At 31.7% G+C, this 14,414-nt stretch overlaps 1 protein-coding gene across 6 annotated transcripts in view; it reads right to left on the reverse strand.

Moving 5' to 3' along the window:
- The window catches only part of LOC134686881 (uncharacterized), a 58,394-nt gene that overhangs the window by 21,421 nt on the left and 22,559 nt on the right, over positions 1-14,414 (reverse strand). For 3 of the 6 annotated variants that reach the window (XM_063546709.1, XM_063546706.1, XM_063546707.1), the window contains 4 exons: positions 14,146-14,358; positions 13,109-13,206; positions 4,627-5,610; positions 710-3,907 (listed from right to left, as the gene is read on the reverse strand). In XM_063546709.1, coding sequence (XP_063402779.1) covers positions 710-3,907; positions 4,627-5,610; positions 13,109-13,206; positions 14,146-14,358 — 4,493 coding nt within the window. Of the gene's footprint in view, positions 1-709; positions 3,908-4,626; positions 5,611-6,741; positions 7,181-9,941; positions 10,082-13,108; positions 13,207-14,145; positions 14,359-14,414 lie in introns of those variants that run through there. The other 3 variants (XM_063546708.1, XM_063546711.1, XM_063546710.1) reach the window with 3 other exon arrangements.

Below are 14,414 nucleotides of genomic sequence, written 5' to 3' on the forward strand. Positions count from 1 at the left end.
ACTATCTTATGATCATAACTAAGCTTCTGTCCAAGTTTGGTACAAACCCAGGATAGTTTAAGAAAGTTATTAAAATTTTAAAAACTTTAACCGCAGAGTGAATGTAATGTTCCCCAACAGCAAAACTAAGTCCATTTAAAAGTAAAATACGGAAAAAATGGATTATTTTTTAACAAAATTTACCTCTGGATACTATCTTATGATCATAAACAAGCTTCTGTCCAAGTTTGGTACAAACCAAGGATAGTTTAAGAAAGTTATTAAAATTCCAAAAACTTTAACCACAGAGTGAATGTTATGTTTCCCCGCAGAAAAAACTAAGTCCATTTATAAGTAAAATACGGCAAAAATGAAATTTTATTTTTACAAAATTTACTTCTGGATACTATCTTATGATCATAAACAAGCTTCTGTCCAAGTTTGGTTGAAATCCAGTGTAGTTTAAGAAAGTTATTAAAATTTCAAAAACTTTAACCAAAGGGTGAATATTTGTGGACGCCGCCGCCGACGACGACGACGGAAAGTAGGATCGCTTAGTCTCGCTTTTTCGACTAAAGTCGAAGGCTCGACAAAAAGTCAGAAAAAAATTAAACACTTCTGAAATTGTCATCACAAGCAAAGCTATAAATACTCTTTTTCCAGGATAAATATAAAGCTATCTATTGATTAGTTACTAAGGGAACATTTGTTAGTGTTTTAGTCCCATCACCTTTTATACCTGTCTCTTTCCACTCCTGCATGTTTAATTTGGGCAGGGTCATCTGCTGGGAAGACAGGTCACATGCAGGGGTTTCAGATTTTAGGGCAGGGTTTATTTGCAAGGTCAGTTTGTCAGAGGCAAGTTCAGAAGAGTCTGACTGTGGACTAGAGTTGTCTTCTCTTGATTCTGTTTTTGATGTCAACCACTGTTTTACAAGGACTTCCCTTGACAGGCTTTGACCTACAAGGTCAGATTTCTTAGCCTCTTTCAATTTTTGACATGTAATGTCCTTGACCTCTTTGTCTGTCATATTATCATCTAACGCAGTACAAAAGGTGTTTTCAGAATCCATACTCTGTTCAGCTGGTGTTAACGTAATGTCTGCTGACAAATCTGCCTTTGTTGGAGTATAGCCCCCTGGATATGGTGTATCATCTTTTGGTTTATTGTAAGTCCTTTCAGGTGTAGATTCAGCCGTATAAGAAAACTGCTTTATATTATCAGTTTCAAATGTCTTTTGCTCAACAGGAGAAGTCACAATTTTAATTTTTTCATCAACGATTTTTCCAGCCGACGGACACTCCTTACAAGCTAATTCTACATTAGACACATCATCAGATTTGTCTACCTCTAGTGAACTTGAACTGACACGAGGATTAGACTGATTCTGTACAACAGATTTTGAGATTGTTTCTGATTGGCTTGTTATCAAGTTCACCTCAAGGTCAACAGACTTTTGATCATCCACAGAAATATCTTTTACAGACAGTTTACTCCCATCTGACTGAATATCTTTGTCAGTAGCTATACCATGGAGCTTTTCTGTCATCTGCAGACGTTTAATATCTTCATTCTGCAAATTTTCTATTGGCAAACTTTTATGATGTTTTTCTGAAAATATCTCAGCTTTAATGCTATCAGGTTTTTGATCATCCATTTGCTCATCTTCAGAATGTTTAGAAATCAATTCTTTTTCATGTTTAATATTTGTCTGCTCAGATGCTTGGCTGTCATTAAAATCATCTGTTAAATTATCCTTTGTTATAGAATGGCTAGAATCTATCTGTGAATTTTTTAATTTCTGTGTTTCCATAAAACGTTCTAATGCAACCTGTTCTTTTACTTCTTGATAAAATTTCTGTAAATCCTCAGTGCTAGTTTTTACTACATTTTTACTTTCTTCTTTTTCCACTGAAATATTTTTTTCTAAATTTTCTTGTTTAGTAGAGTCATCCATGGGTGAAGACATTTCAGAAGTATCATCATGACAATGTACCTCAATATTTTGATTAGGAAGAGCATCTTTTTCATTCCAAGTACTAAGTTCATTTTCTGATGACTTCACTTGATCAAAGACATTTGTAGTTATTTTTTCACCAATATTTTGTTTTGAAACTTCAGTATTAGTCTCTATGGTAACCATACTATCATCCTGTTCTGTGTTTTCCACGGGCATCTGATTTTTTTCTGTAGATGTATCAGATTCACTTGGTTCCGATTCTTCGTCAATAATGCTGAGTTCATCGGAATCACAACTTCCTCTTGCCATCAATGCAGGTGATAACTTTTCCCGATTCTGTGAAAATTCAATTAGACTAAGTATTTGTTCATCCATAGGTATTAATTTTCTCCTCATCAACTCACCAATTTGTTCCATAGTTAAATCATCAAAATCTATTTCCCCCATTTGTTCAAATTCTTCTGACATAGTAGAAGGAATTCCAACAGTACTATCTTTAGATTCATTAATGATCTCCCCTGATGATAGATCTTCATCTAATGTTTTGTGAGTTGTCTCCCTTTTACTATCTAGTTGATCTTGTTCTGACCTTTGCTGTTTTCCACCTTTACCCAGGTTCTTTGTCATTGATAATTCAATGTTCTCCAGTTTTGCTATTGGTAAGATTGATGCCTCTTCTCTGACAATGCGGACAGGGTTTATGACTTCCTCAGTAACAAGTTCTGGAGTTACTTCCCTTTCTATAATTTTGTTTTCCACTTTCCGAGTTACCTCTACTGATGTTTCATGGAGTTCACTTTCTTTTGGAATTTCAATATATTGTTTTTGACCTTCATTTTTCTTTTCTTCTTTGTTCTTCTTTTTGATTTTTCCATATTCGTTTTTGTCACTTATGTCTACTTTTATATCTACAGAAAATTCTTTTTTGTGCTTGCTATCTTCCTTCACTTCATGAATGTTTTTCTTACTTCCATTATTCTTGTTTTTCAGATCTTCAGGATCATTGCCCATTTTATTTTCATAATTTGAATCCTTATTTTCCTTCTTTTCCATCTTTCTTTTCTTCATCAATTTTTTAATCTTTTTTCCCTTTGCTCTACTAAATGAACCAGTATCACTCATATCTGTTGTAGACTCATCAACTGAAAGGTCTGCTATGGCTATGTTAAATATTTTGTCAAATTCTGAATCAACTGAATGTTTAGATTTTATATCTTTCTCTGATACAAGCTCTTCAAACGATAGGTCTTGGCGGTCTAGCTCAGATGATTTTATGTCTTTATTTATTTTACTAGCCTCTACACTTTTCTTACTCTTTTGATCTTTATTCTTCTTTTTAGAAACATCGAATTCAGAAGTTGCTACGCTCTTCTTACTATCTTGAGATTCAGCTTGTTTCATTGAAGTTTTTGATATCTGTTTTTTCTCCAACTGTGGTTGTTTAGTTTTAATCTTTTTACCTCCCAACTCCCTTTGAAGTTGTTCATTCAACTCTTTCTCAGTTCTTTTGTTCAATTTTTCAGACTTTTCACTTGATTTTGATTCTCTAGAAGACTGTAAAGAGTGGACATTTTCTGCATCAATTTTTGGTTCTGTTTTAGGCACACTTTTATATGATATCTCTTTGTTTACTGAAGAAACTACTTGCCTTTTTACTTTTCTCGGAATGTTTTGTTTCAAGTCCACGCCAGACTTATGCGCTAATTTCTGAGCTTCTTCATTGGTAATTGGACTGCCTGCACTTTTATCAGTTAAAATTAACCCTTTACCATGTGAGTTTGAACTGGGAGGGGGGACAAGTTCAAGATTTAAAAAAGTATCACTGTCATTTTCAACGTCTTTTTCAATGTCAATAAGAGAAATTTCAGATATTTGAACAAACCCCTTAGCCTCAGGTAAATCTACAACTTGAACCCTGCCCTTACCTGAAGAACCCCTCCGGTGAACCTCCTCATCATCAATGGGACCTATGAAAGTAAAACATGCATACACATATAAACAATGCTGGATTAAAAACATCACATGCTAATACATAGATACACATACATATACATTTAGTTTGTGACATAGACAGAAAGAGTTCCTTTCCAAATATTTAGAGTTACTCTCCTTATTTAAAAGCATAAAATGCATTGAAAGGTAAAATGACAAATACAAAATTGATTTTCATTTAATTATTACTCTTTATATCAATTCTTAGATATAGGATATTTACTTCATGCATTTTATCCCTAAATAAAATGCAAACAAGTTTTACGTTCAAGAAAATATATGGTTGTTCTCTTTATACTGAAAGGTTCGAATTCAAAACTAAATATCTTTATTGGAAATCTGACTTATGGATTAATTCAAACTTGGACAAGAAAAGGTTACATAGTTTCAAGAAAAAAACCAAAGCTTTATAATTGATGAGCGTTGGGTTATGCTATCAATTTGCCTTCAAAAAGTTATATACCCCAACTATCCCTTTCCTTAATAATGAACAAAAAAAAGAAACGGAAAAGGAGATATGTTTTAGTACATGAAGATATATGTTTTTAAATTTTATAAGAGATGACAAGTGCCTAATCTCACTGACAACATGAAAAGAGCAACATATAAAGCTAGTGTTAACTTAATTGAAACAATGTCAATGCTGAAACTTTTTTTGAAATTCAAACAAATTTACATATAAAAATATACATACTGTGCTCTGATGATCTTTGTGACTTTCCGTTCTTCCTGGAAACTCGTCTAAATCTAATATTAGATAACTCTTCCACAGTGTAATCCTCTTCACCACTATCCTTAACTAACGATTCTGTTCCACTGTGTTCAGCCGTTCCACTGATTCCACTAACACCACTAAACCGAGAGTCTGCGTCAGAATCCTGTCGGTACAATTCGGTTGAAAACCTTTTCTTTGATAATGGTGAATCTGCATGTGATGATGGAATGCTGTCAAATGAATAAGGTGACGGTGACCTATTTTGTTGGTAGGCTTGTCTCTTTTGTAATTGCGGTGTGTCTATGTTTTCGGGTGAGGTTGAACGATACGATGACATACTTCCTGTCCTAACAACTTGGTCGTGTATATGATTTGATTTATGATCTTTGATTTTACCCGCCGTCTCTTGGTCATATTTTGAAGGTTTGATTTTTTTCGGTGTAGTTCCAGATGAATCAGAATGAATATCAACACGTATCTGTGTTTCGGTACTTCCTGTATTTTTCATGAAAGGTGTTTCATCCGACATTGCTGTTTGATCAGAATCATCTGAATAGTTTCGTTGTAAGACACCCCTCGTAAGATTGCTTGCTGTTACAAAGTCATCTGCCGATCGTGTGTCTGTCATTCTGTGCGTAACATTTGGTGTCGAATCTCTTGACGATCGATCATCATCAGACGAACTTGAATCATCAGAATCATCGTAACGTTTGGTGGATAATTTTTTCACTGACACTTGTTGTTTTGCTTCAACATGTTCAGTTTTTTCACTAGTTTTACCCAATTTAAATGTATCGAAAAGTTGGCTCAGCTTTCTTTTGTCAGAGTCATTGGGATATTCAATCCTTTCATTCTCTGCTTCTTTCTTACTTCGAAATGATGTTCCATTTTGGACTGGATTTCCATTCTGAACACCTCTGGATTTTTCCACCTGAGAAGTGTCATCATTTACTCTACCAGGTCCTTGAAAGAGAAATAAGTTGGAAATTTTTAATCATATTTTTTTTTATTATAATGATATTCTTATCAGGGATTTTGTGTCAAAACCAGAAATTTATATACCTGATTTCCCCTCCTTCTTCCCCATTGCTGATACATATGTCAAATTCCAATTGGAAAACAAATGATATGATATGAAACCTATACTTTTGTTTTACTATGTTGATCCTTGACATGATATTGGATGATGCTTTAAAAACATCAACTAAAGTAATATCAGGCTTGGCTGCCTCTTTCAATTACAACAAAACGTGAGAACAATAATAAATTCTACTCCAACAATTGATTTGTAACCATTAAGGAAAAGGTGATTTTATTTGGGTCATTCACGTATTAATGATTATTTTATACTTTTTAAAAAGATGAAGATTCAGGAAATGTATAAATCAACAAACAATAAAAGCAAGCTTCATTTAATGGGATATTGTTAACAATAAATCTAATTCTGGTATAAATCGTGAAAATATGTGCATTTGTAGTAACAAGTATTATAAACAATTTTTTTAATATAAAATTCTTGTTCCTTCCATTTTCTTCAGAATAATGCTAAAACACAAGGTGAATAAAGTCTATGGTCGACTTGTAACCACCCTCAACAGCGTTATAAGATTAAGCCTAATTTTAATGAATTTCCTTGGAAAGAGAATCAAGGGATAGATATAGTGCCTGTTCCAATCAGACAACGATATCCTTTCATTTCTCCCAATTGCATCATATATCAATAAGACTTATTATCAGCAATATTTTAGGATTTTAGGATCATAGTATAACACAAGATTCTGCAGAATTTATTACCCATATTCAACCTTCAATGATAAGACAAATCTAAAATATCATAAAAGCAATTAGAGGCTCCAGAAACGTTAAATTCAAAATTTTTGTCACAATTTATAATCAAAATAATATTACAAACCTTAGAATGTAAGATATAAATAATTCTGTTTTGATTAAAGAAAGCTGCATGGTTTATTGATAAGTTGAGTAAGTATACACATGCTTACTATATGGGCCATATGTTGAATAATGTTGAGCGCTCCCAAAAAATTTTTATTTATAAATTATGCTGATCCCTAAAAAAGTAAGAATCGGACTTACTTGTACCAGTCCAGTAAGCAAGAATATGTGTCATACTCCAGTCTAAGAAATCGACAGTTTTATAAATGTCTGGACTGTATTCGGCAGTGTATCTGTTTTTCATCTCCATTTGTTTATCAATTCCCATTTCATAAATATTGTACAATAAACCACTCTTATATCATGTATATCAATGTTTGAATCGCTACTTATTCCAAAAGTAATCTTTACAGTAAAAAGTAAAAAATAATAAAAATGCACACTAAAAAAATGTCTTGATTGTCAAAATCACACAACACATGTAAAATTCATAGAAAAAGTAAAGTTCCAACACAACCAAATATTGTAGGTCTATCTAGACTGCAACTAAGTTTCAAATACTTCAACAACCCTAAATTAAAATTCTTAGTTCCTTCTATAATATTTCAGTTAACGTTACTTTATTGAATGAACACTCCAGCAATATGTCAGACAGTTTTACTAATAAACAAGATATATAAAAAGTGGGTTTAGTTTAATTTCCTGTTGTCGGAGGTTAATTTTTTTGTGGTTTCCTGAACAATTATAAAGGAGTGCTTGTTTTGTTAAAACCGCTGGCTGTATTCAAGAGAGATATGCATCAACATATTTGTTATCACTAACAAGGATGTCTTGATTGTACCACAGGATGTCTTCTACCTAAATGTTATCATCAACACCTATCTAACATACATGACTATAAACATCTTTGCTACAAATGGGCTGGGACCTTCTAGAAACTTCATCAACATTACAGAGAAATGATTGAAATTTCGAAAGTTTTGAAAGATTATTGTTTGCTTAATGTACAGTGGCAAATATTTCATGCATGTTCAATAAAATTGAGAATGGAAATGGGGAATGTGTCAAAGAGACAACAACCCGACCAAATAAAAAAACAACAGCAGAAGGTCACCAACAGGTCTTCAATGTAGCGAGAAATTCCTGCACCCGGAGGCGTCAAGACAAGTTTGCAATTATGTACACTCTGTTGAATCTAATAACCCATTTAACTTGACAGTTGTCACCCTTAGAGCTTGAGTTGTCACATGACCCTCCCAGAATGCATGCTTTAGTCTCAAGTTGCTATTTGGGCCATGGTATACTGGTTTTTATTAGACTTTCAATTTTTTTTATTAACCCTTGCTATTTTTTTTATATGGTTATTATGAAAAAGATAACAAAAAGTCTATCACATTATAGAATATGGTCCCTGGTCCTTGAGACAATATTGGAATTCATGGAGATGACCGAACACTTTTAGAAGTCAGTAAATTCATTTTTGTCATGAAATTTGGAGCTTCTTTAAAAGCATCTAATTCAATAGATGCAATTTGCAAACATCAAAATAGCCATTAATTTGAAGCCTGCAACTCGGCCAATACAATACTATTATCTTCTAATTTTAGGTATCCACAATCATTTAATATAATAGCTGTATAGATTACTCTGAATTTACACCTACTTGTACATGAATGTTCACTTCAAGTGATTTATATGTTTACACATGGTATCATAAGTTGTTATAAAAATTTATATTATCTAAATTAGTCAATTACATGTATTTGAAATTCTATTCAATATCATGCTTAGAATTTAAAAATAATCCATAGTTTTAAAAAGCTCTATATTGTATTCAGCAGTGTATTTGTCTATGATATCCATATTTATTGTACAATAAACCACTCTTGTATCAATGTTGGAATCAATGACATCCATATTCTATTAAGGTATAAATAAACTCATCATAGATACCATAATAAAAGTATCCCAGTATTTTTTTGGCTAAAAAAATGTTTTCCCCTGTAAGTGCATGGTAAGTTTTTGTCACCAAACTTCTGCCATTTTTGAACAGCAATGAACAAATAAATTGATGGAACACTTCATCTCTTCACCCTTAGTGACAAACTTAAGTGCACAACATGATAATTATTGATAAAAAACATAGGGAAAGATTTATCCATTTGAACTTTAAAAAGTTTGAAAAAGAAAAAAACACTGAGCGGTGATGTCTTCGAAACCCCTAATAACTTCATACCACAGAGAGATTGATTCCAATTATTTTATCATGTCTATACAATGCTTTTTTTTGCGTTTCCTCAGAGCATTAACCTTAATATTTTTTGTCCTGATTTTTCTTTTATGATAATTTCAATACAATTATTGCCATCATTTTGTATTGATTTTTAAATGTTACATTCCAAGGTTCAAGAAATATCATTTGAATATTTTTACAGATAAAAAAGCAATCTGGGTACAAACTGCTCATCCTAGATTCTGAAAAAATAATATCTTGATAGAAAATCTTCCATCTTTTAAGTCAATGGAATATATTCAATGTACTAGACCCATATAATTAGCAGATAAATGAAACATTATAATAAATATTTGATGAGTTTGAACAAATGAGGATAAGTAGATTTATAGACAAAGAAAGCAGACGCGGTCATGTTTACTCACTTTACTATGTTAATAAATAATGAGCATGAAATACTTCAGTCTCACATGAGCGATTAAAATCCTGGAAAAGCTGGTTTATTTCCTAATTTAATATTGACCTTATGCATAAATAACAACAACAAACACCCTGGACTATTTTTCACTATATGTCATGCAATTACAAACATGTAAATAAGGAATTATTGACACTCACTACCTGAGGTTTGGAATTTTTGGTGGATGCAAATACCCTCTGTTCAAATTTTAAAACATGTAACTTGATAAAAGATTCTGAAATAATAACATACAATATTGATAGGAAAAAAGGGTAAACATAAAACAGGGAAAAGATATTTTAAGAACTGAAAATGACTGAGGCCTATATCAGAAAACCAAACTTTTATGTTTCCATTCTTTCAGGCTTAATTTTTTTTTATATGCATAATTTTAGTTATTCTAAAGATTTAATCATCTTTGACAAAAAAAAATTAACATATTTATAGAGTACTAAAAAATACTGAATGAAAAACCTAGATATTTACAAAAAAAATATATGCAAAAATGAATGGTGCAAATAATCCCTTAAACAGAAAATAAATGTGTTTTTACTAATTAAAAGAAAAGCAATATTGGGTTAACAACTAAAAATAAACATGACAACAAAAACACAAAATCAATAGCACTATCCTGTAATGGAAACCGAACTACATCTATAAAATAAACCAAATTACATCTAGGACAACATATGACAACATTGTTATTACCTGACGATGCCGCAGCCTCCAGAATTAACATCCGAAACCTCTCCAGCATGCTTAAAACCAAGCATTACCATTAATACATTAAAATACAACTAATCACCACTTTAAAATGATGAACAAAAACATATTGCTATCATCCCATATTTAAAAGTAAAAGTAAGAATCGTTGATTACTCTTCACCGATTTAATCAATATTCATCTACGGGAGATACCATCAGGACAATGTTACGACACTCTTGGAAGTGCAAGCTGCACTGAATGTTGTCAGTAATCAATTATACGTTAGACGGAGACGGGTCGTAATTGTTTGGAGATGCATGTTACATTGATTACTTGATCTAGGAATATAAATCTATATTAGCTCTCAATAGAGCAAAAATGACGAGAATTATTATCCAAACTGACAAGCGTAGTGGTATGTATCAAAACCTTGCTAAGCTTCACAGAATTAGGAATTGTTAGCAAGCTGCTTTCACATAATTAATATCTATATTCAATAATGCCTAGCCTGATAAGGATATCATGATTGTATTTCTACAGATATTATCAATAATTCCTGTGAATTCTGTAATTGCAGACACATTGTCTGTGTATTACCTTAACTAAATAAAGATACTGTCTATAATAGAATGGAATGATGGATTTCTGATTCTATAGTAAACAGAAGAGATATTTTAGAAATTCACAAAAATTAAGAACTTTATTTAATTACTTCCCATGGAGCAGACATCATAAAATAAGGATATGTATGGTTTGATTGCCAAGGAGACAAAATAAATGGATTTGAGCAATTATAGGTCATCATATGGCACAGTTTCTGTTGTTTTATGGATAGAATGACTTATACAAAAAAGATCAATGGCTACATCATATCTTAATAGGAAAGTCTGCATTTTATCGGTATAATGGATTTGCCAGCCTATATGTCTTAAGAGTAATTATAAAATAATTTGTCAGGTGATATAAAAAAAAACATGTCTGTGATCAAGTACAAAACTGTGATGTAACTTCTGTATAAAACTAAGAATTTTCTTAACTATATTTGAAAAAAATCACATAAAAAGGAGGTTTGTCTAATGATAAATTGCTTCATTTAGTGATGCTTTCTTAAGATATTTTCTTATTTCCCAAAGGAGTAGGGGCATAAAGGCCTGGTTTTAGCCCAAGAAAATAAAATGTTTGATAAAGTTTTCAAATTGGCAAATTATGTTAAGAAATGCAAAGAGTCAAGAAATATAAATAAAAAACATCAAGATTTTTATCTGATGACTTCACAATTGTGTCATAATATGTACTCCTTTTACAAAAAACACTGAAAAATACAGAATTTATGAAGTTTTCTATCTTTATTTTGGTTGTGGTAACATCCTGCGCAGCCAAGAAACAACAAAATAATTAAACAGAAGCTTTTATTTTAGCTATTAACATTATCTCACCAAATATAAAGTTGTTTCTTGGGTGAGCACATACTTTTTCAATCTAAATTAAACTAAAAACTTGATGAAAAAACAAGGAAAATCACAAAATTTTACAAAATATGCAAACAAAGTCATGATTTGTTGCCATGGTAACTTGTTCAGTGTCAAATTTGTTTTGTTTTTCTGAATGCTGTGTACCTTAGTCAAGTTGTCAGTAATTAAATAGTATGTATGATAACTTTTAAATTTGCAGTAATTTTTGGGCCAAATAAGGGCCATATTGTCCCTACTCCTTTCAGGTAAACTTTGTTTTATACCTGTCCACAATGAGAGTGTGTTTGTCCCCCTTTTCCAACCTCTTACCAATTAACTAGGCCTATAATAGTTAGTCATCAGTATTACAATTTTTGTCATCAGTTTTTCAACTTTTCTATAAAATATAACCAATAAACTTTAGTTGGAGATGAGTAAGTTGGTCACAGTGGATTGGTGAAAAGCAAATAACTCATAAAGGGAAGTGCATTACAAAATTTTCAATCAATTTTGTTTTCAAATTTCTTTACATCTCAAAATTGTTACATCAATCTGTTTAGCTAACATGATTACATCATCTTTATCAGATCTGTTTAATTAAATATTCATTTAAAATTCATCGATATCAGGCACCAAAACTTTATAATCAAATATTTACTTAATTTAATCTGCTTAGAACTATATAATGCTTTAAAAATACAAAGTTCATCATAAATTCTGAAACAAAATCTATTTCTACAATTTCTGATGAAAAGTAATCAATGGGAATTGATTAATAACTGCAATATAGATAATTAAAATCATAGGTGCATAACCTTATAATACTAATTTCTAATCAAATTTCCAATACTTTTTAATCTCTCCCTTAGATTTGAGAATAAGAAAGAATTAATTATGAAGCCCCTAGTAAAATTTCCAAAACTGAAAACTGTACTTATATTTAGTACTGATGGTCTTTTAGCAAGCCTTACTTTTTACTAAAGCTTTACAAATAAATGCATTAATTTTCTGTTCTTTAATTATTGTAAACCTTTGCTTTTTTAATAAGATATTCCCTGCATCAAATTTCCTCTTTTTTGTACAAAGCAGCAGCAAAGATTCTTTGCTGTATACCTCTCTATAGCAAGAAGGCCTCAAATCAAAGAATTTCATTTTCATGAATTGTCCCCTTTAAATGTTCAGTTCTTATATCAACTTTTAAGAGGCCACATTAGCATTAACAATTCTTTGCTGGAGCCTTATTCAATTCCAAATAAACCAACTTGGATGATTCACGTCTAGAGAGCCTTAAACATGTTCTATTTGAGTTTCTGATTTAACTTAAGTTTAAAGGTTTATTTGTTTATCTTTTAAGTTTGAGTTCTTCCAACTTTATTTCTGAACCAATCCATATAACTACATCAAAGTAACGAGAATAACTGTAATCAAGAAATAGCTATCAACTTGACAGCACTTTCAAGCTCATTTGACCTGCAAAGTTCTGTGCCTATTTTTCAGTCAAACAAGGACCATAACTTCAGAACAACAAAAGTGAAAATTGTCAACATAGAACCGTCTGCCCACAATACTCATTGCTTAAATATAAATGGATTTTCTCTCTGGAAAACTGAATACACTCTTTTTTTTAAGAAGGTTGGCAGCTTCTTAGGAACTCCAAAATTTCTTGACTGCCTTAAAGCTCGACTACAATATATCTACACCAACACATATGTACTTACTTCTTTGTTTGACCATAGAGGCCTTGACCAGGTCAGTACCTGTCTTTTTAGCAGTCTTTCCTTTCTTATTCCATTCTTCCATAAAAAATTTCAACTGCCTGAAATATCACATCTCATTTATTAGAATAATTCTGAATATTAATTTGAGTTATCTCCCTTAGGTGAAGAAATTTGAAGCTTTCCTTATGTAAAGATTTAAAAGGTAATGAAAAATAATTCACACATTTAAAGAGAGCAATTAAAGTTCACTCAATCATTGAATACTAAAATTCTATGCTAGAGTTAACATTCTACATTACAAAATGTATATAAACAGTGCATAAAAGCGACCAAGGTCACAAGTTGAAAAGTAGTATCAATGGAAAATCTGCACAAACGAAGCCCTTCATTGTTTGCTTTTTTCATCTTTCCCAAAATACCCGGGTTTTCACTCGTTTAAGCTTAAAAGCAGATTTTTTTCCATGATGAACATTTATTTTTGAGGATGGTATCAAGACATAAATTAATTTTAACTATTTGACTGTAAACATGCTTGTTGTTCACAATTGCAAACATTACAATGATTAACTTTCTTATTGTTTCTGTCAGGCTTAAGTCATAGCCATTGACTTCTTCTTAAAAAAACAGGTCAACAAAAATCATACCCCTTTCATCGTTTCAAAGACTTTGCAAATAAATTGTTGTTAAACAAAAACAGAATTTGTGAAATTGAAGTCATGAATTTTAAAACTTTCTACCAAACCAAAATTTAGAGGGGTTTTCCAGGTTCTTAAATTGTAATTTCATTTCACCATTCTTGTTTATAAAATTATTGAGATAAATTGTTGTTGGACATTTAGCTACCTACAATACACCTTACCAGACTATTTTGAAATCTGTCCATGTTGACCTGAGAATATCACTTTTCCATTGTGGCGTCAGATGTGTTGTATCATAACATCAAAATTTAATAGAAACCTATGTGATTGCCAGTAATGGCAGACAAATAGCGATAAGGTGTATTAATCAATAAATCTTTTATTTTAGATAAACTATACCTTTGCTTATGGCATAATGTACACAACCATGTGCCTGCAAGCCCTTGTTCTTGACATGCTCGACACACACGAAAATGACACTTTGGACAAGGGTCACCACGATTGAAGAGAAATCCCAGCTCTGCATGACACCTGGCACAGATTTTGGACAAGTCATCCCCATTCCGTAGCACACTTTTCATGCGAATTGCTTGGATTTCTAACTTCAGATGCCTGAAAGAAAATACATAATTCTGTTTATTTCATACAATGTGTCATATGCAAAATGC

This window comes from Mytilus trossulus, chromosome 10, assembly GCF_036588685.1.
Source record: "Mytilus trossulus isolate FHL-02 chromosome 10, PNRI_Mtr1.1.1.hap1, whole genome shotgun sequence".
Lineage (NCBI taxonomy): Eukaryota > Metazoa > Mollusca > Bivalvia > Mytilida > Mytilidae > Mytilus > Mytilus trossulus.